The sequence below is a fragment of the Lepidochelys kempii genome, chromosome 6, assembly GCF_965140265.1.
Source record: "Lepidochelys kempii isolate rLepKem1 chromosome 6, rLepKem1.hap2, whole genome shotgun sequence".
Classification (NCBI taxonomy): Eukaryota; Metazoa; Chordata; order Testudines; family Cheloniidae; genus Lepidochelys; species Lepidochelys kempii.
In genome coordinates, this window is record NC_133261.1 from 52,959,727 (window position 1) to 52,974,950 (window position 15,224).

General features: G+C 44.2%; 2 protein-coding genes across 8 annotated transcripts in view; both read right to left on the reverse strand.

Annotated features, from left to right (window-relative positions):
- The window catches only part of SLC1A2 (solute carrier family 1 member 2), a 119,606-nt gene that overhangs the window by 84,650 nt on the left and 19,732 nt on the right, over positions 1–15,224 (reverse strand). The window lies entirely within an intron of this gene.
- LOC140912836 (uncharacterized) lies at positions 11,521–13,677 on the reverse strand. The gene is made up of 2 exons (XM_073347981.1): positions 12,716–13,677; positions 11,521–12,128 (listed from the first exon to the last, which is right to left on the reverse strand). The coding sequence occupies exons 1-2, from the start codon at positions 13,296–13,298 to the stop codon at positions 11,977–11,979; spliced, it is 735 nt and encodes a 244-aa protein (XP_073204082.1). The 5' UTR covers positions 13,299–13,677; the 3' UTR covers positions 11,521–11,976.

A 15,224-nucleotide genomic window follows, 5' to 3' on the forward strand; every position in this document is an offset into this window, starting at 1 on the left:
GCCACTGGCACCATTCCTCTTTTACACTATTACTCTATTAAATTCAATAGTTAAAATAGTAAAAAACTAGATTTTAACTGACAAACATTTTGGTGTCTGCTCACTTAACTTAGTTTCCCATGGATGGATAATTTTCTAAATATTTCTCTTTCCAATGTTCTGGATGACTCAAACCTTTGGATTATTAATACCAAATTCCATGACAAATGTGTTTGAAAAGCAGGGAGTTTTAACGCAGATCATGCACTAAACTCTTTGTTCTAATTATACCTCCCAAGTGACCTCTTTGGAAAGAGAAAACAAAGAGGAAGCTAATATCTCTTACCATATTAAATCACTTTTGCGTTTCACAGAAGAACTACTACAAAATATTTTGTTAGAGAAATAAATATTCCATCTCATTTTGCAAAGAGCTTATTCTGGTGATAGATTCTGATACACTTACTCACACTGAGTAGCACCAGGTGTTATTCTAATCTAAGTGTATCAGGATCTGGCCTTTTATATTTAAACAGTTACATGTCATGTGGCAGGCTCGTCTCAAAATGCAGCAAAATGTTGGACACAGAAACTCTATAAAATATGGTGCCAACCGAATAAATCCAATACTGAGAAGCAAAGTAGAAACCCCATTGGTCTGATTGTGCTAAAATAGTTTGAATCACTATTTTCATTCTAAATATATGTATCATGTGGTGTATGTGTAACTGTATTTCATAACTCACTGACCAGTGCAGTTGCTTCCATCTTGTAAAGCTAATAACTTTCAGTTTTCTGACACATGAAAGGAAAGCCCAGTGCATTTTTGAAAGCATAAAACACTGTGCAGAAAGCAAACTAAGCCAGCTTTTCATCCATAACCCTTGTTTCTGCTTATTCCAAACTGCAGCTCGAGTATTAACTATTCTAAAAAATATATCCTATGGTTGCTCCTTCTCCAGAGGTAAAGCTGAAGCTGCTAGAATGCTGCAGGAAGAACGGTAATAAGGCAAAATCTGCCATTCAGAATAATGGCGGAGTTTAATCAATTCATCAAGCTCTAAGATGACATTTTAGTAAAGCAACCCATCTGTCTACCACATCCATAAAAGGTCACAGTCTAGGGCAAACAAATAGTAAAGTATTCAGTTATCATTTTCCAGGATCCTTATTGTATGTGATAACAGCATTTCTGATTTTCTTAGATCTAATGGGAAGAGAAATGGGTCACCTGATTATAGTCCTTGACAGATCTGATGATAGAATCTCAGGTAAAGGGTTCAAATGTGCCTAAGTGACTTAGGAACCTAAGTCCCATTGACTTTCAAATCTCTCAGGTACTTTTGAATATTTTACCCCTCCCCCATCTGACTGAATCTCATGATTTGATTCACGTCTCCTGGACAGTGAGCCAGCCCACTCATAAATCTACCAAAGACGTAAGTGGAATACAAGTCTCAGGTGCATGTCCAACACATTCCCCTCCATTCCTGATCCTATTAATAAACTTTCCCAAAGACTCTTCTGGGAGAATCAAGGGATCATAGTCAGACTGGAATAAACAGTGGAACTTCCATGTAAGTTTGAGCCATCTTCCAAACATTGATGACAGTAATGTAAGTAGCACATCAGGTGCAAGTTATTCTGAAAATGGACAGGAGTGTGTTGAACCATTTGTTATGGAATGGGGCCTTGATCTTGCAAAGGAAACCATTCCCATGGACAGGTCCCATTATTAAAGTCCGGTTCGAGGCATGTGTGAACTTCAAAGAGTGCGTTGCTTTACCTTAGTTACTTTTCTTGCCACATCCTCTCCATCTGCTTGGTGTGTATATTACACTCGTTTTGCACACCCACTGAAAGCCAAATTGGTCAAGTCATTTTCTGATCATCTCATACCAGACAGGGCCCAACAGTACCCCCTGATCAGCTGCCAATGATACTTCACTTGCATCTTTGTTTACATCACCAGTGAACTTGGCCCAAGGTGATAGATCCACAAATAGCTCAAGAGACTGCAGTAGGCATGTGTGAAAAGATACCTTGCTGATATTCTTAAATTTAAACAAATCCTACATTTGCAATTTGGGAGATTAGCAGAATTTTCTGAATTGAAGAAAAAGCCAGTGATTTTTCCACAGAACGACATGATCTGATGTATCTGATCTTTTTTTTTTTTTTTTTTAAGGAGACACACTCTGTCTTCATTTCATCCGTGGATGGCAACAGCAGCAACTTTTGGTACATGTAGGCTATGGAATTCACTCATGCTGAACAGTAAAATCCACCATTAAAAACTAAACTTAGAATATCACCCAAAACAAAACAGGTAATGTTTTCCTATGGCAGGTGCAAATGGAATATTCACTATCCAAGTATTACTGTAGAAATATTGGTGCTCCAAATAACTAGTGTGTATGTTTTAAGGACTAGAAAATGTGTGTTTGTACAGTGCGTATCACAATGGCTATTTGGTCCATGACTAGGTGTTATAATGCAAATATAGACTTAATGGGTTGCTTGCTTTTTTTAATTGTCTCCACTAAAACTATCTAATGTCACGTTAAATCTAATAAACTTTACTAAAAAACAAACAGTAAAGGCCTCGATTGCCTTCAGTCTTGCTAATCATCATCCTTCACAACAGCCATTTGAGGCTTGTTTTAAATCAGTGTGTGTTTTCCCCATTTGTGCTGACTTGAGAAGTCATACTGTTTACTTTTCAAACTCAACTGGCAGAATCATTCCATCTCCTATCCTCCCCTTTAATTCATTAAGGGGTCCCCTAAATTACAAATAAATGTAAGGATTTGTCAAATTTACAGATTCACACAGATTCATAGATTCGGAGGCCAGAAGATCAGGATTTCGTCTAGTCTGATCTCCTGTATAACACAGGCCACAGAACGACTCCAAAATAATTCCTGTTTGAAACCTGATTCAAAGAAAACTACTGTGGCACCCAGTATATTTCAATATCTTGTTGCCTTTTTAATTGAAGAGTTCCACTGTATGCTTACTTGTTGGTTGGTTGGGTTGTTTAATGACAGAGCACCAATTAACTTTTGGAAGTAGCCTTTAGAGTTTGTAAAATATGTCACTTGAATATCATGAGTACCAGATTTCAGAGTAGCAGCTGTGTTAGTCTGTATCCGCAAAAAGAAAAGGAGTACTTGTGGCACCTTAGAGACTAACAAATTTATTTGAGCATAAGCTGATGAAGTGAGCTGTAGCTCATGAAAGCTTATGCTCAAATAAATTTGTTAGTCTGTAAGGTGCCACAAGTACTCCTTTTCTTTTTATGAGTACCGAGGGAGCTAGCCCATTGGGGTCCTAAACAGCAATATTCCCCGCCGCTCACACACACACACACAAACACAACACATAATAAAAAGTGAATGGCAGGGGGGAGTTTACTTTTAGTGAACTTTTTCAAGGAGTTTTATTTTAAACCCTGGCTAATCTTTGCTGTTCCATGGACAAGGCTGATCTCTTGATAAATCTTAGCTCAGATTTGTGGTGAGCTGCAAGAAGATACCAAATGGCTTTTCAATTAATCCTCCTTTACATATACCCCATTGAAGAGAAGACCTATTGTAAATGAACTACAAAAAGTCAACTAGAATGATTGTGACACTTCCCTGTTGAAGATTCTAGTGTAATCTTAATAGTGTCTGGAGGAGGGGGGCTTCGCCCAGCTGTGTTTTTCTTAGTTTGTTTCTCTCTCTTTCTTTGGGTATTTTTAGACTCATGAGGGAGAAACAAATTCACACAGCTCTGCCTGTAATTACTCACTGTATTTTAAGGAGGCAGAACTCACACCTGTCTCTAGTTTTCTTGCATTAGGCATGAGATTTTGTTTCCTTTATCTTAGCCTATATAACTACCAAAGGTCTCTTTTCTCAGCTATTGAAGAGGAGATGAACTTATGGCAGACTTATGGGCAGCCATTGATATTATATTGTGTTATAATGTATGAGAGAGGCTCCCTGGCAAAGGGTGGGCCCCTATAGATTGGAAGATTAATACTAAATCATTCATATTGTTTAAAGCCTCTCTATTTGACTCTATGCCCCGTTGGATAGAGCGGTTCCACAGACTTCCACAGCGGTTCCACAGTCTGAGAATATGCTGTATGGAGACTTATTTCCTTTTATTTTTCTGTTCTCAATCTTCCTGCCATTAATTCTGAGTGCTCTCTTCCCCTGTACTGCAAGAAAGCCTGATCACTATTCACTGCATGCACCAGGGAGCCGTTTCCTTGCCCCAGTCCACTTCCTTCATGCTGATTTGATGGCACAAAGGGAGCGGACACTAGCCACAACCCTCTGGAGACCCCAGTAGGCAGAAAGCCATCCTAGCTACTCTCCCTGAAGCTCCCAGTGCAGTGGGCATGCTGGAAGCAGAGAAGGGCATGTTAAGATCAGGGAGAGGTGTGGAGGATGAATAGCCAGAGTGGGCAGTGCTCTTCTATCCTCAGCTGGCAGACAGCTCTTAAGGATTATTACTAGTGCAAGTTAGAGAAGCCAGGGTTGGCAGAGCCTCAGCCAAGAAGCTATAACAGGCTCCCTCCCAGACCCCTCCCTGCTTCACCAAGCATCAACTCTGTGAGGCAGAGAACCTGGCCCTACAATCTTAAATATCTATAAAAGGCTCAATTCTGCAACTCTTATTTATGCACGTAGCCCTATTGGCTTCAATGGGACTGCTTGTAAGAGTGTCAGGAATCGGGGCCTGCAGCAGAGCTAGTCTCCAGGAAGCCTCATCAGTACAGCTGTCCTACAGCAGACTGGCCACACCACCTGATTGGCAGCAGGGGCAAGCAGGCCAGCTCTTAAGCCAGCAGGAGAAGCAGCTTGATGGTTTCTCAATGCTCTTACCCACCACTGTGCATGTTCCTGCATTACCTTGTTCTTTCTGCTCCTGCCTTGCACCCAGCCTTGCAGCTGTCCTACCCTTGCCTTAAACTCCTCCTTGCCTGCTACCCTGCCCACTCCAGTTACTGACCTCCAGTTTGACCCTCACCTCTGGCTCTTGACTACAGATTCCAGCTTGACCCTGGGCTCTGGTTCTCAGTTTCTGCCTTCTGGTTTTACCCTTGGTTTTGGCTCTGGCTGCCCACTTGGCTACACCACTCTCATCCCGGTCAGATGACAGAGAGCAAACTTTGCACAATTGGGCTATAACTCTTCTCTTATATGCTACATAATCCCAGCATTTTCATCTTCATTTCAGAGACAGAGATACAAATACCTATAAGAAAAGACTGCAGACTTTGCAATTTTTCCTAAAATGAGACACCAATCTGCTGCTAAGCATGGGATGTTTGTTGAATTACAGGGCAGTTGAGTGCCTTGTAAATACAAGCAACTATCTCAGTGATACTCCACTAGAACTCATAAATGAGACTGTAGTGGTAGTGTTTTTGTCCTATTTTGGGCATGAATTTCAGGTCTTAGATTCCTGGCAGCAATTCATACCATCTCTGAAGGGGAAGTCAGCTTGCTGATTATGGTAGGGTTTAACTCCTGCCAGTCTGTGCAAAGAGAACCATGGATAAAGTTGTTGGAACAACAGATGACTTGGCTGCCTGCTAACTGGAAAAAAGGAAAAGATCTGAAAGTTAGTAATAGGAATGGGTGGAAAATATCAGCAAGAAGAGGAATTATTTTTGCTAGAAAGAAAGCCCCTAGAGCTTGCAGTAACTCACTATTTATCTCATTCATGTGAAGCAAAGAATGTATGCAAAAAAAAAAATTGTACTAATCACATCAGCTGAGAGACCTGGCCCGTTCCCATTCACCTACATATTGTTGCATTAGAAGGATTTCTGGAGCATTAGCCAGCCAGCCATCCTTTAGACCCATTACATCAGGCCCCCTGGGCTTTGCATGGTAATAATGATAGAAGAGCTGAGAAAAAATTCCATGCTCCAAAACCCCAAAGGCATTTCCTGAGTATTTTATTGCATTTCTTGCTATTTGATTGGTAATGTTTCCTTTTACAGTGATGAGGAAGAGGGAGTTGTCTGTTATTTCTGAATCATGATTACTTCTGCCTTTACTGAGCAGTTAAAACATCCCCTAATGGCAGTGTAAAGGTTTGGACTCACCCCTGCAGCACCTCCTGCTGGTTGTTGTCAGGAATTATCTCATCCAGCCATCAGAGTACCCTCTGCAGGCCAGTGATCCACCTTACCACCAGCCTGATGTCCCTCCCAGGACCCAGTGCCCCTTTCTCTGGGGTGCTGCCGCCCTGGCAGTACCCCCACACTCTCAGGTTCTGGGTCTCCCCACCCAAGGGAACCCCCACCCTCTAACCCCACCTCACTTTGAGCTACTGCCAGTCCCCACGTAGCCCCTTATATCGGGGGCAGACTGCAGTGTATATGTCACTCATTACAGGCAAGGGGGTTTGGACCTGCTGCCTCTCCACAACCCTGCACCTATTCGGCCTGTAGTCAGGCCTGGGGCCTGGCTCCTCTGGCCCTTCCCCAGCCCTGCTCCAAACTAGGTGTCCTGCTCAGCACCTACAAGCAGAAGGAGACTGACTGGGCTCCTAGCTCACAGCCTCTTATAGGGGCCAGCTGGGCCAGATTGAGCTGGCCACAACTGCAGCTGCTCCCTTAATCCGGCTGGGCTTTTCCCCACAGCCCCAGCCCTCTCCCCGGGCTGCCTTCAGCCCTGTCTGGGCTGCAGCGGGTAACCACCCCACTACAGGTAGTCTGAGTGCGGGTATGATAAATCGCACACACTGCTCACATGCTGAGTCTCTTTTATCCCCATTGTTTAGTATCCATTGACATATGGTTCAGGATCTCCCATGGTCCTAGTCATTAGGACGCATTTACCTCAGACTGGCAATCTGAGCCTTTTTCATGCACATAGTGCTAAAAGACATACTTTTCCTCCTAGAACAAAGCTGGCCTTTTGAAAGTGCTCAGACATCATAGCGATGAGCATAGACTATGCAGGTGGATAGGTGATCCTTCTCCATCAGTTGTGCTGTGCCCACTGAGTGTATCCCAAAAATATCCCCAAAACATTCCAGATTTTAAAGCCAGTTAGACTACCCATCTCCTAAGGAGAATTGATGAGAGGAGGTGGGCTCCTAACTTCCATTGTGCCCTTGAAAATCACCCCCCAATGAAATAAGAGATAAAACAGACACACGTTAGGCCATCTAGGCCATCACACATGACAATCTAGGATCGTTCCCTATAGTATAGTTGAGTGATTTGGCCAGTCCACTGTTAAAGGATGAAGTAATGGATCTTCTACTATTTTCCCTGGGAAACTATGCCACAGCCTAATGAATCTCATCATTAATAAATAAATACAGCCATCCATTAGGAATTTTTTCTGGATACTCAACCTAATTTCTACTTTGTTTCATTCTATCTCACTGTTCCTAATTATATCTCCTTGGAGAAAGCTAATTAATTCCTTTCCCTCCTTGGAGCTGAAAATGCATGTTTAACTCTGGAGTTCTATATCTCAGGATGCTGCCCAAATATTAGTGGAAAATCCTGTGCTAAGCACATATACTCCATGATTCTCAGATACTTAAAACTTCACACAAACTTATTGAGTTTTCTCCCCCTTGCCTCCAGTAAAGATAGGTAACAACCCTGCTTTGCTCTCTTATTTTGGTGGACTAATATAGAAAACTTCCCCATACTTGTGTATGCATAACTCTCCCTCTACCTTTCAGTGTCTCCAAGTAGCCAGCTGTTATGCTACCCTGTATATTCTAGGTCAGTTGCTGGGGTTATTTTGGTTTTTATCAAATATTGAATTCCTATAGTATTCTCAGCAATGGGAACACACATTCCTTTCTGTCAGAGTGCAGTGAAGTATAAGCTGGCTTGAATGACTGTCAGCAAGGCCGCCTGCGCTTCAGTTTGTCTTTTTGATGAGCAATGCACCAGGTGGGTGCCTCTGCAAAGCAATGGCTGTTACCTCTCTGCTTCCCCTGTTTCATTTTTTCAGTGTGCTCATTAAAGTCCTATGATGGGCAACTGAGCAGATATGGTTCATGACTGTTTGGCTGATGAGGAAGCATCACCTGCCCTAGACCCCTAGCACTCTTTTTCCATCCAAGTACATCAAACCTGTCTTTGATCTTGTTCCTGCATAGTAATGCCCATCTGGAGTGTAAAGAGAGCTAGAGGAGAGCTGTGGGGAAAATCTGCATCCTCAAGTTTATAAAACTCTTTGTCAACATATGATGAAGCTTGAGCATATGCACCATCACCGTATGGAAAGCTAGGAGTGGAAGCACTCTCTCTATGAGCACCATGTAACAGACGTAGAATCAAGATATCACCAGGAAATGGAATTGGTCTAGTGTAGTCAGGTTCAGCTCCCCTAGACTTCAGTCAAGTTGCTTCTCAAATCAAGCCTGATTTTATCCCCAAAACCTAAGTAGCTCCAAACCTAAATCCACAAAGAATAAAGACAGAGCTAGCTGCACCCTGTACCATACTGAATTACCAGTTCTTGAAGGGAAATAAAGCTCTGTGCTAGAAAGGTCCCCTTCATGATCCTAACCAGGACCTTGAAGATCACAGATAATGAAAGACCCCGAAGAACGCATCCCAAATTTAACATGAGAACATTTTGGGGGCTGGATTAGTTCCAGTCAGATAATCAGTAAAACTATTAACATTCATTAAATCATCCACTTCTTTGCAGCAATAGTCAGCCTTAGGCCCAAATTTTGCCCTTTTATACTTGAGCATAACTACAATTGACTTCATTGGAATTTGCATCCACTTATGCCAAAGTTGAATTTGGTCCCTAATGTATTAATTAAAGGCCTTCAGTTACCTAAGGCACAAGTATAATACCCTCACAGACTGAGGGTATGTCTATACTACGGAATTAGGTCGAATTTATAGAAGTCAGTTTTTTAGAAATCGGTTTTATATATTCGAGTGTGTGTGTCCCCACAGGAAATGCTCTAAGTGCATTAACTCGGCGGAGTGCTTCCACAGTACCGAGGCTAGAGTCAACTTCCGGAGTGTTGCACTGTGGGTAGCTATCCCACAGTTCCCGCAGTCTCCGCTGCCCATTGGAATTCTAAGTTGAGATCCCAATGCCTGATGGGGCTAAAACATTGTCGCGGGTGGTTCTGGCTACATATCGTCAGGCACCCCTTCCCTCCCTCCCTCCGTGAAAGCAAGGGCAGACAATTGTTTCACGCCTTTTTTCCTGAGTTACCTGTGCAGACGCCATACCACGGCAAGCATGGAGCCCGCTCAGGTAACCATCACTATATGTCTCCTGAGTGCTGGCAGACGCGGTACTGCATTGCTACACAGTAGCAGCAACCCATTGCCTTCTGGCAGCAGACGGTGCAATACGACTGGTAGCCATCATCGTCATGTCCGAGGTGCTCCTGGCCACATCGGCCAGGAGCGCCTGGGCAGACATGGGCGCAGGGACTAAATTTGGAGTGACTTGACCAGGTCATTCTCTTTAGTCCTGCAGTCAGTCCTATTGAACCATCTTATGGTGAGCAGGCAGACGATACGGATTGCTAGCAGTCGTACTGTACCATCTTCTGCTGGGCAGGCAAGAGATGAGGATGGATAGCAGTCGTATTGCACCATCTTCTGCCGAGCAGCCATGTGATGTGGATGGCATGCAGTCCTTCTGCACCGTCTACTGCCAGCCAAAGATGTAAAAGATAGATGGAGTGGATCAAAACAAGAAATAGACCAGATTTGTTTTGTACTCATTTGCTTCCCCCCCTCCCCTGTCTAGGGGACTCATTCCTCTAGGTCACACTGCAGTCACTCACAGAGAAGGTGCAGCGAGGTAAATCTAGCCATGTATCAATCAGAGGCCAGACTAACCTCCTTGTTCCAATAAGAACAATAACTTAGGTGCACCATTTCTTATTGGAACCCTCCGTGAAGTCCTGCCTGAAATACTCCTTGATGTAAAGCCACCCCCTTTGTTGATTTTAATTCCCTGTTAGCCAACCCTGTAAGCCATGTCGTCAGTTGCCCCTCCCTCCGTCAGAGCAACAGCAGACAATCGTTCCGCGCCTTTTTTCTGTGCGGACGCCATACCAAGGCAAGCATGGGGACCGCTCAGCTCACTTTGGCAATTAGGAGCACATTAAACACCACACGCATTATCCAGCAGTATATGCAGCACTAGAACCGGGCAGAGCGATACCGGGTGAGGAGGCGACGTCAGCGTGGTCACGTGAGTGATCAGGACATGGTCACAGATTTCTCTGAAAGCATGGGCCCTGCCAATGCATGCATCGTGGTGCTAATGGGGCAGGTTCATGCTGTGGAACGCCGATTCTGGGCTCGGGAAACAAGCACAGACTGGTGGGACCGCATAGTGTTGCAGGTCTGGGACGATTCCCAGTGGCTGAGAAACTTTCATATGCGTAAGGGCACTTTCGTGGAACTTTGTGACTTGCTTTCCCCTGCCCTGAAGCGCATGAATACCAAGATGAGAGCAGCCCCCACAGTTGAGAAGCAAGTGGCGATAGCCCTGTGGAAGCTTGCAACACCAGACAGCTACCAGTCAGTCAGGAATCAATTTGGAGTGGGCAAATCTACTGTGGGGGCTGCTGTGATGCAAGTAGCCCACGCAATCAAAGATCTGTTGATATCAAGGGTAGTGACCCTGGGAAATGTGCAGGTCATAGTGGATGGCTTTGCTGCAATGGGATTCCCTAACTGTGGTGGGGCCATAAATGGAACCCATATCCCTATCTTGGCACCGGAGCACCAAGCCGGCGAGTACATAAACCGCAAGGGGTACTCTTCAATAGTGCTGCAAGCTCTGGTGGATCACAAGGGACGTTTCACCAACATCAGCGTGGGATGGCCGGGAAAGGTACATGACGCTCGCATCTTCAGGAACTCTGGTCTGTTTCAAAAGCTGCAGGAAGGGACTTTCTTCCCAGACCAGAAAATAACTGTTGGGGACGTTGAAATGTCTATAGTTATCCTTGGGGACCCAGCCTACCCCTTAATGCCATGGCTCATGAAGCTGTACACAGGCAGCCTGGACAGTAGTCAGGAGCTGTTCAACTACAGGCTGAGCAAGTGCAGAATGGTGGTAGAATGTGCATTTGGACGTTTAAAGGCGCGCTGGCGCAGTTTACTGACTCGCTTAGACCTCAGTGAAACCAATATTCCCACTGTTATTACTGCTTGCTGTGTGCTCCACAATATCTGTGAGAGTACGGGGGAGACGTTTATGGTGGGGTGGGAGGTTGAGCCAAATTGCCTGGCTGCTGGTTATGCGCAGCCGTACACCAGGGCGGTTAGAAGAGCACAGGAGGGCGCAGTACGCATCAGAGAAGCTTTGAAAACCAGTTTCATGACTGGCCAGGCTACGGTGTGAAAGTTCTCTTTGTTTCTCCTTGATGAAATCCCCCACCCCTTGGTTCACTCTACTTCCCTGCAAGCTAACCACCCTCCCCTCCTCCCTTTAATCATTGCTTGCAGAGGCATTAAAGACATTGTTGCTTCACATTCATGCATTCTTTATTCATTCATCACACAAATAGGGGGATGACTACCAAGGTAGCCCAGGAGGGGTGGTGGAGGAGGGAAGGAAAATGCCACACAGCACTTTAAAAGTTTACAACTTTAAAATTTATTGAATGCCAGCCTTCTTTTTTGGGGGCAATCCTCTGTGGCGGAGTGGCTGGTTGGCCGGTGGTCCCCCCACCGCGTTCTTGGGCGTCTGGGTGTGGAGGCTATGGAACTTGGGGAGGAGGGCGGTTGGTTACACAGGGGCTGTAGTGACAGTCTGTGCTCCAGCTGCCTTTGCTGCAGCTCAACCATACACTGGAGCATACTGGTTTGGTCCTCCAGCAGCCTCAGCATTGAATCCTGCCTCCTCTCATCATGCTGCCGCCGCATTTGAGCTTCAGCCCTGTCTTCAGCCTGCCACTTACTCTCTTCAGCCCGCCACCTCTCCTCCCGGTCATTTTGTGCTTTCCTGCACTCTGACATTATTTGCCTCCACGCATTTGTCTGTGCTCTGTCAGTGTGGGAGGACTGCATGAGCTCAGAGAACATTTCATCACGAGTGCGTTTTTTTTCTTTCTAATCTTCAGTAGCCTCTGGGATGGAGAAGATCCTGGGATCATTGAAACACATGCAGCTGGTGGAGAAAAAAAAGGGACAGCGGTATTTAAAACGACACATTTTATAAAACAGTGGCTACAGTCTTTCAGGGTAAACCTTGCTGTTAACATTACATACATAGCACATGTGCTTTCGTTACAAGGTCGCATTTTGCCTCCCCCCACCTCGTGGCTACCCCCTCAACCCTCCCCCCTCCCCGTGGCTAACAGCAGGGAACATTTCTGTTCAGCCGCAGGCAAACAGCTCAGCAGAAACGGGCTCCTCTGAATGTCCCCTGAAGAAAAGCACCCTATTTCAACCAGGAGACCATGAATGATATCTCACTCTCCTGAGGATAACACAGAGAGATAAAGAACGGATGTTGTTTGAACGCCAGCAAACATACATTGCAATGCTTTGTTGTACAATGATTCCCGAGTACGTGTTACTGGCCTGGAGTGGTAAAGTGTCCTACCATGAAGGAAGCAATAAGGCTGCCCTCCCCAGAAACCTTTTGCAAAGGCTTTGGGAGTACATCCAGGAGAGCCGCGAATGCCAGGGCAAAGTAATCCTTTCACATGCTTGCTTTTAAACCATGTATAGTATTTTAAAAGGTACACTCACCGGAGGTCCCTTCTCCGCCTGCCAGGTCCAGGAGGCAGCCTGGGGTGGGTTCGGGGGGTACTGGCTCCAGGTCCAGGGTGAGAAACAGTTCCTGGCTGTCGGGAAAACTGGTTTCTCCGCTTGCTTGCTGTGAGCTATCTACAACCTCATCATCATCATCATCTTCTTCGTCCCCAAAACCTGCTTCCGTGTTGTCTCCATCTCCATTGAAGGAGTCAAACAACACGGCTGGGGTAGTGGTGGCTGAACCCCCTAAAATGGCATACAGCTCATCATAGAAGCGGCATGTTTGGGGTTCTGACCCGAAGAGGCCGTTCACCCCTCTGGTTTTCTGGTTGGCTTGCCTCAGCTCCTTCAGTTTCACGCGGCACTGCTTCGGATCCCTGTTATGGCTTCTGTCCTTCATGCCCTGGGAGATTTTGACAAAGGTTTTGGCATTTCGAAAACTGGAACGGAGTTCTGATAGCACGGATTCCTCTCCCCAAACAGCGATCAGATCCCGTACCTCCCGTTCAGTCCATCCTGGAGCTCTTTTGCGATTCTGGGACTCCATCATGGTCACCTCTGCTGATGAGCTCTGCATGGTCACCTGCAGCTTGCCACGCTGTCCAAACAGGAAATGAGATTCAAAAGTTCGCAGTTCTTTTCCTGTCTACCTGGCCAGTGCATCTGAGTTGAGAGTGCTGTCCAGAGCGGTCACAATGGAGCACTCTGGGATAGCTCCCGGAGGCCAATACCGTCGAATTGTGTCCACAGTACCCCAAATTCGACCCGGCAAGGCTGATTTAAGCGCTAATCCACTTGTCAGGGGTGGAGTACGGAAATCGATTTTAAGAGCCCTTTAAGTCGAAATAAAGGGTTTCATCGTGTGGACGGGTGCAGGTTTACATCGATTTAATGCTGCTAAATTCGACCTAAAGTCCTAGTGTAGACCAGGGCTGAGGCAAGCAGCATATGTTGTTATCTATAAATTCCTTAAGTCAAACTTAAATGAACTCCATGTTCCTCTTTAAGAACAAATGTTCAATATTTTCTCCAATAATTTGAAAATGTTACTGTGACAGGAGCCATCAGTGAAACACTTCAGTGTAGATAAGAAAAGACTCAGTGCAAAGACAAATTGGCTAATCAGAGAAACCTATTGTCCAAACTCTGAGAACTCAGTGAAGAAGGATCAGGCTTCATAATGAAGCCGATGAAGTGAGCTATAGCTCATGAAAGCTTATGCTCAAATACATTTGTTAGTCTCTAAGGTGCCACAAGTACTCCTTTTCTTTATAATGTTTTAAAGGAAGCCTACAGTATTCAGTCACTCACATCTTTTGAAAAGCTTAACATTCTGATATCCAGTTTTGTAGGTCTTGTAGGAATAGTTCTGGACCTTCCAGGACAACTGGATAATGTGTCTGCGATAACAGAACAAACTTACATGATTTTAAAGGTAAGGATAAGGCCTGCCCTCAGAGCTATGCCTGTGGTTCCCTTTGATTACATTTTGAGATGTGCATCAATCCATACAAAAATTTCAGTTTTAAGCCTCTTAAAAGATTTTTTGGAAATTTTGCAAAACAGAATGTTAGGAGACTCTTTCTGAGGAGAATAAAGATGAGAAATATATTATTTAATTAATAAATAGTTCAACTAAAACTTGAACCTGAACACTCTATTTACCCTCATTTAGATAATCCAAACATCAAAGTTTATCCCTACCTGTATACTGGCCTGGAACAAATGCCTGGATCTGAGCATCAGTGAACATCTGGAAAGTTTTAGTCTACACCCAGATCCAAGCTCGGAGTCTTTCAGACTCATCTCTACAACCATCCCATTGCTGCCAAGAAAAGTTGTGTAAAAAGCCAGGAAATGCCAGCAACATTATTTCTTGAATCATCATTTCTAAAATTACTGATTAGATTATAATTTAAAGTATTAGTTTATTAAAGGGCAAAAAGTATTTAGACATAAAAATACTCTGATTTTTTAATGAAATTGGTTATTTGGTTTTTGAAACTTGAGGGAAAAATATGAAAGAAATTAACTTTAAAACATAGCCCACTCTTTGTGTTAATTAGAGGGGATAATGGATTAAACTGCTGTGGCTGCTTAAAGGCTCTGAAAATAGATCATATAGTTTGTGGATAAAATAAATAAATAAAAGAAAGAGGCTTATGGCTTACATAGCCCAGTGACCTTTTCTGCTACAAAAGTCTCCTAGTGTTTTCACAACGAGACACTCAACATCACAGTCCACAGCTACAATGAATGTAGTATTGAATTTTCTGTTGCTGAAAGCCATTAATAATTCACTCTTGAATAATCAACATGACAATGTTAGGTTGCCATGGTAAGAGCCCTATTTATAAAAATGTATTTGGGCCATTTGAGCATGAATGCTGCATACTTGTCAAAGTGTGCAGGTGTGTGTGTGTGTGTGTGTGTATGTATGTACAGATAGTTTCAGTTGGGGTTGCCTCAAAATACACAATCTGCAACTCATTAAATATTGTAT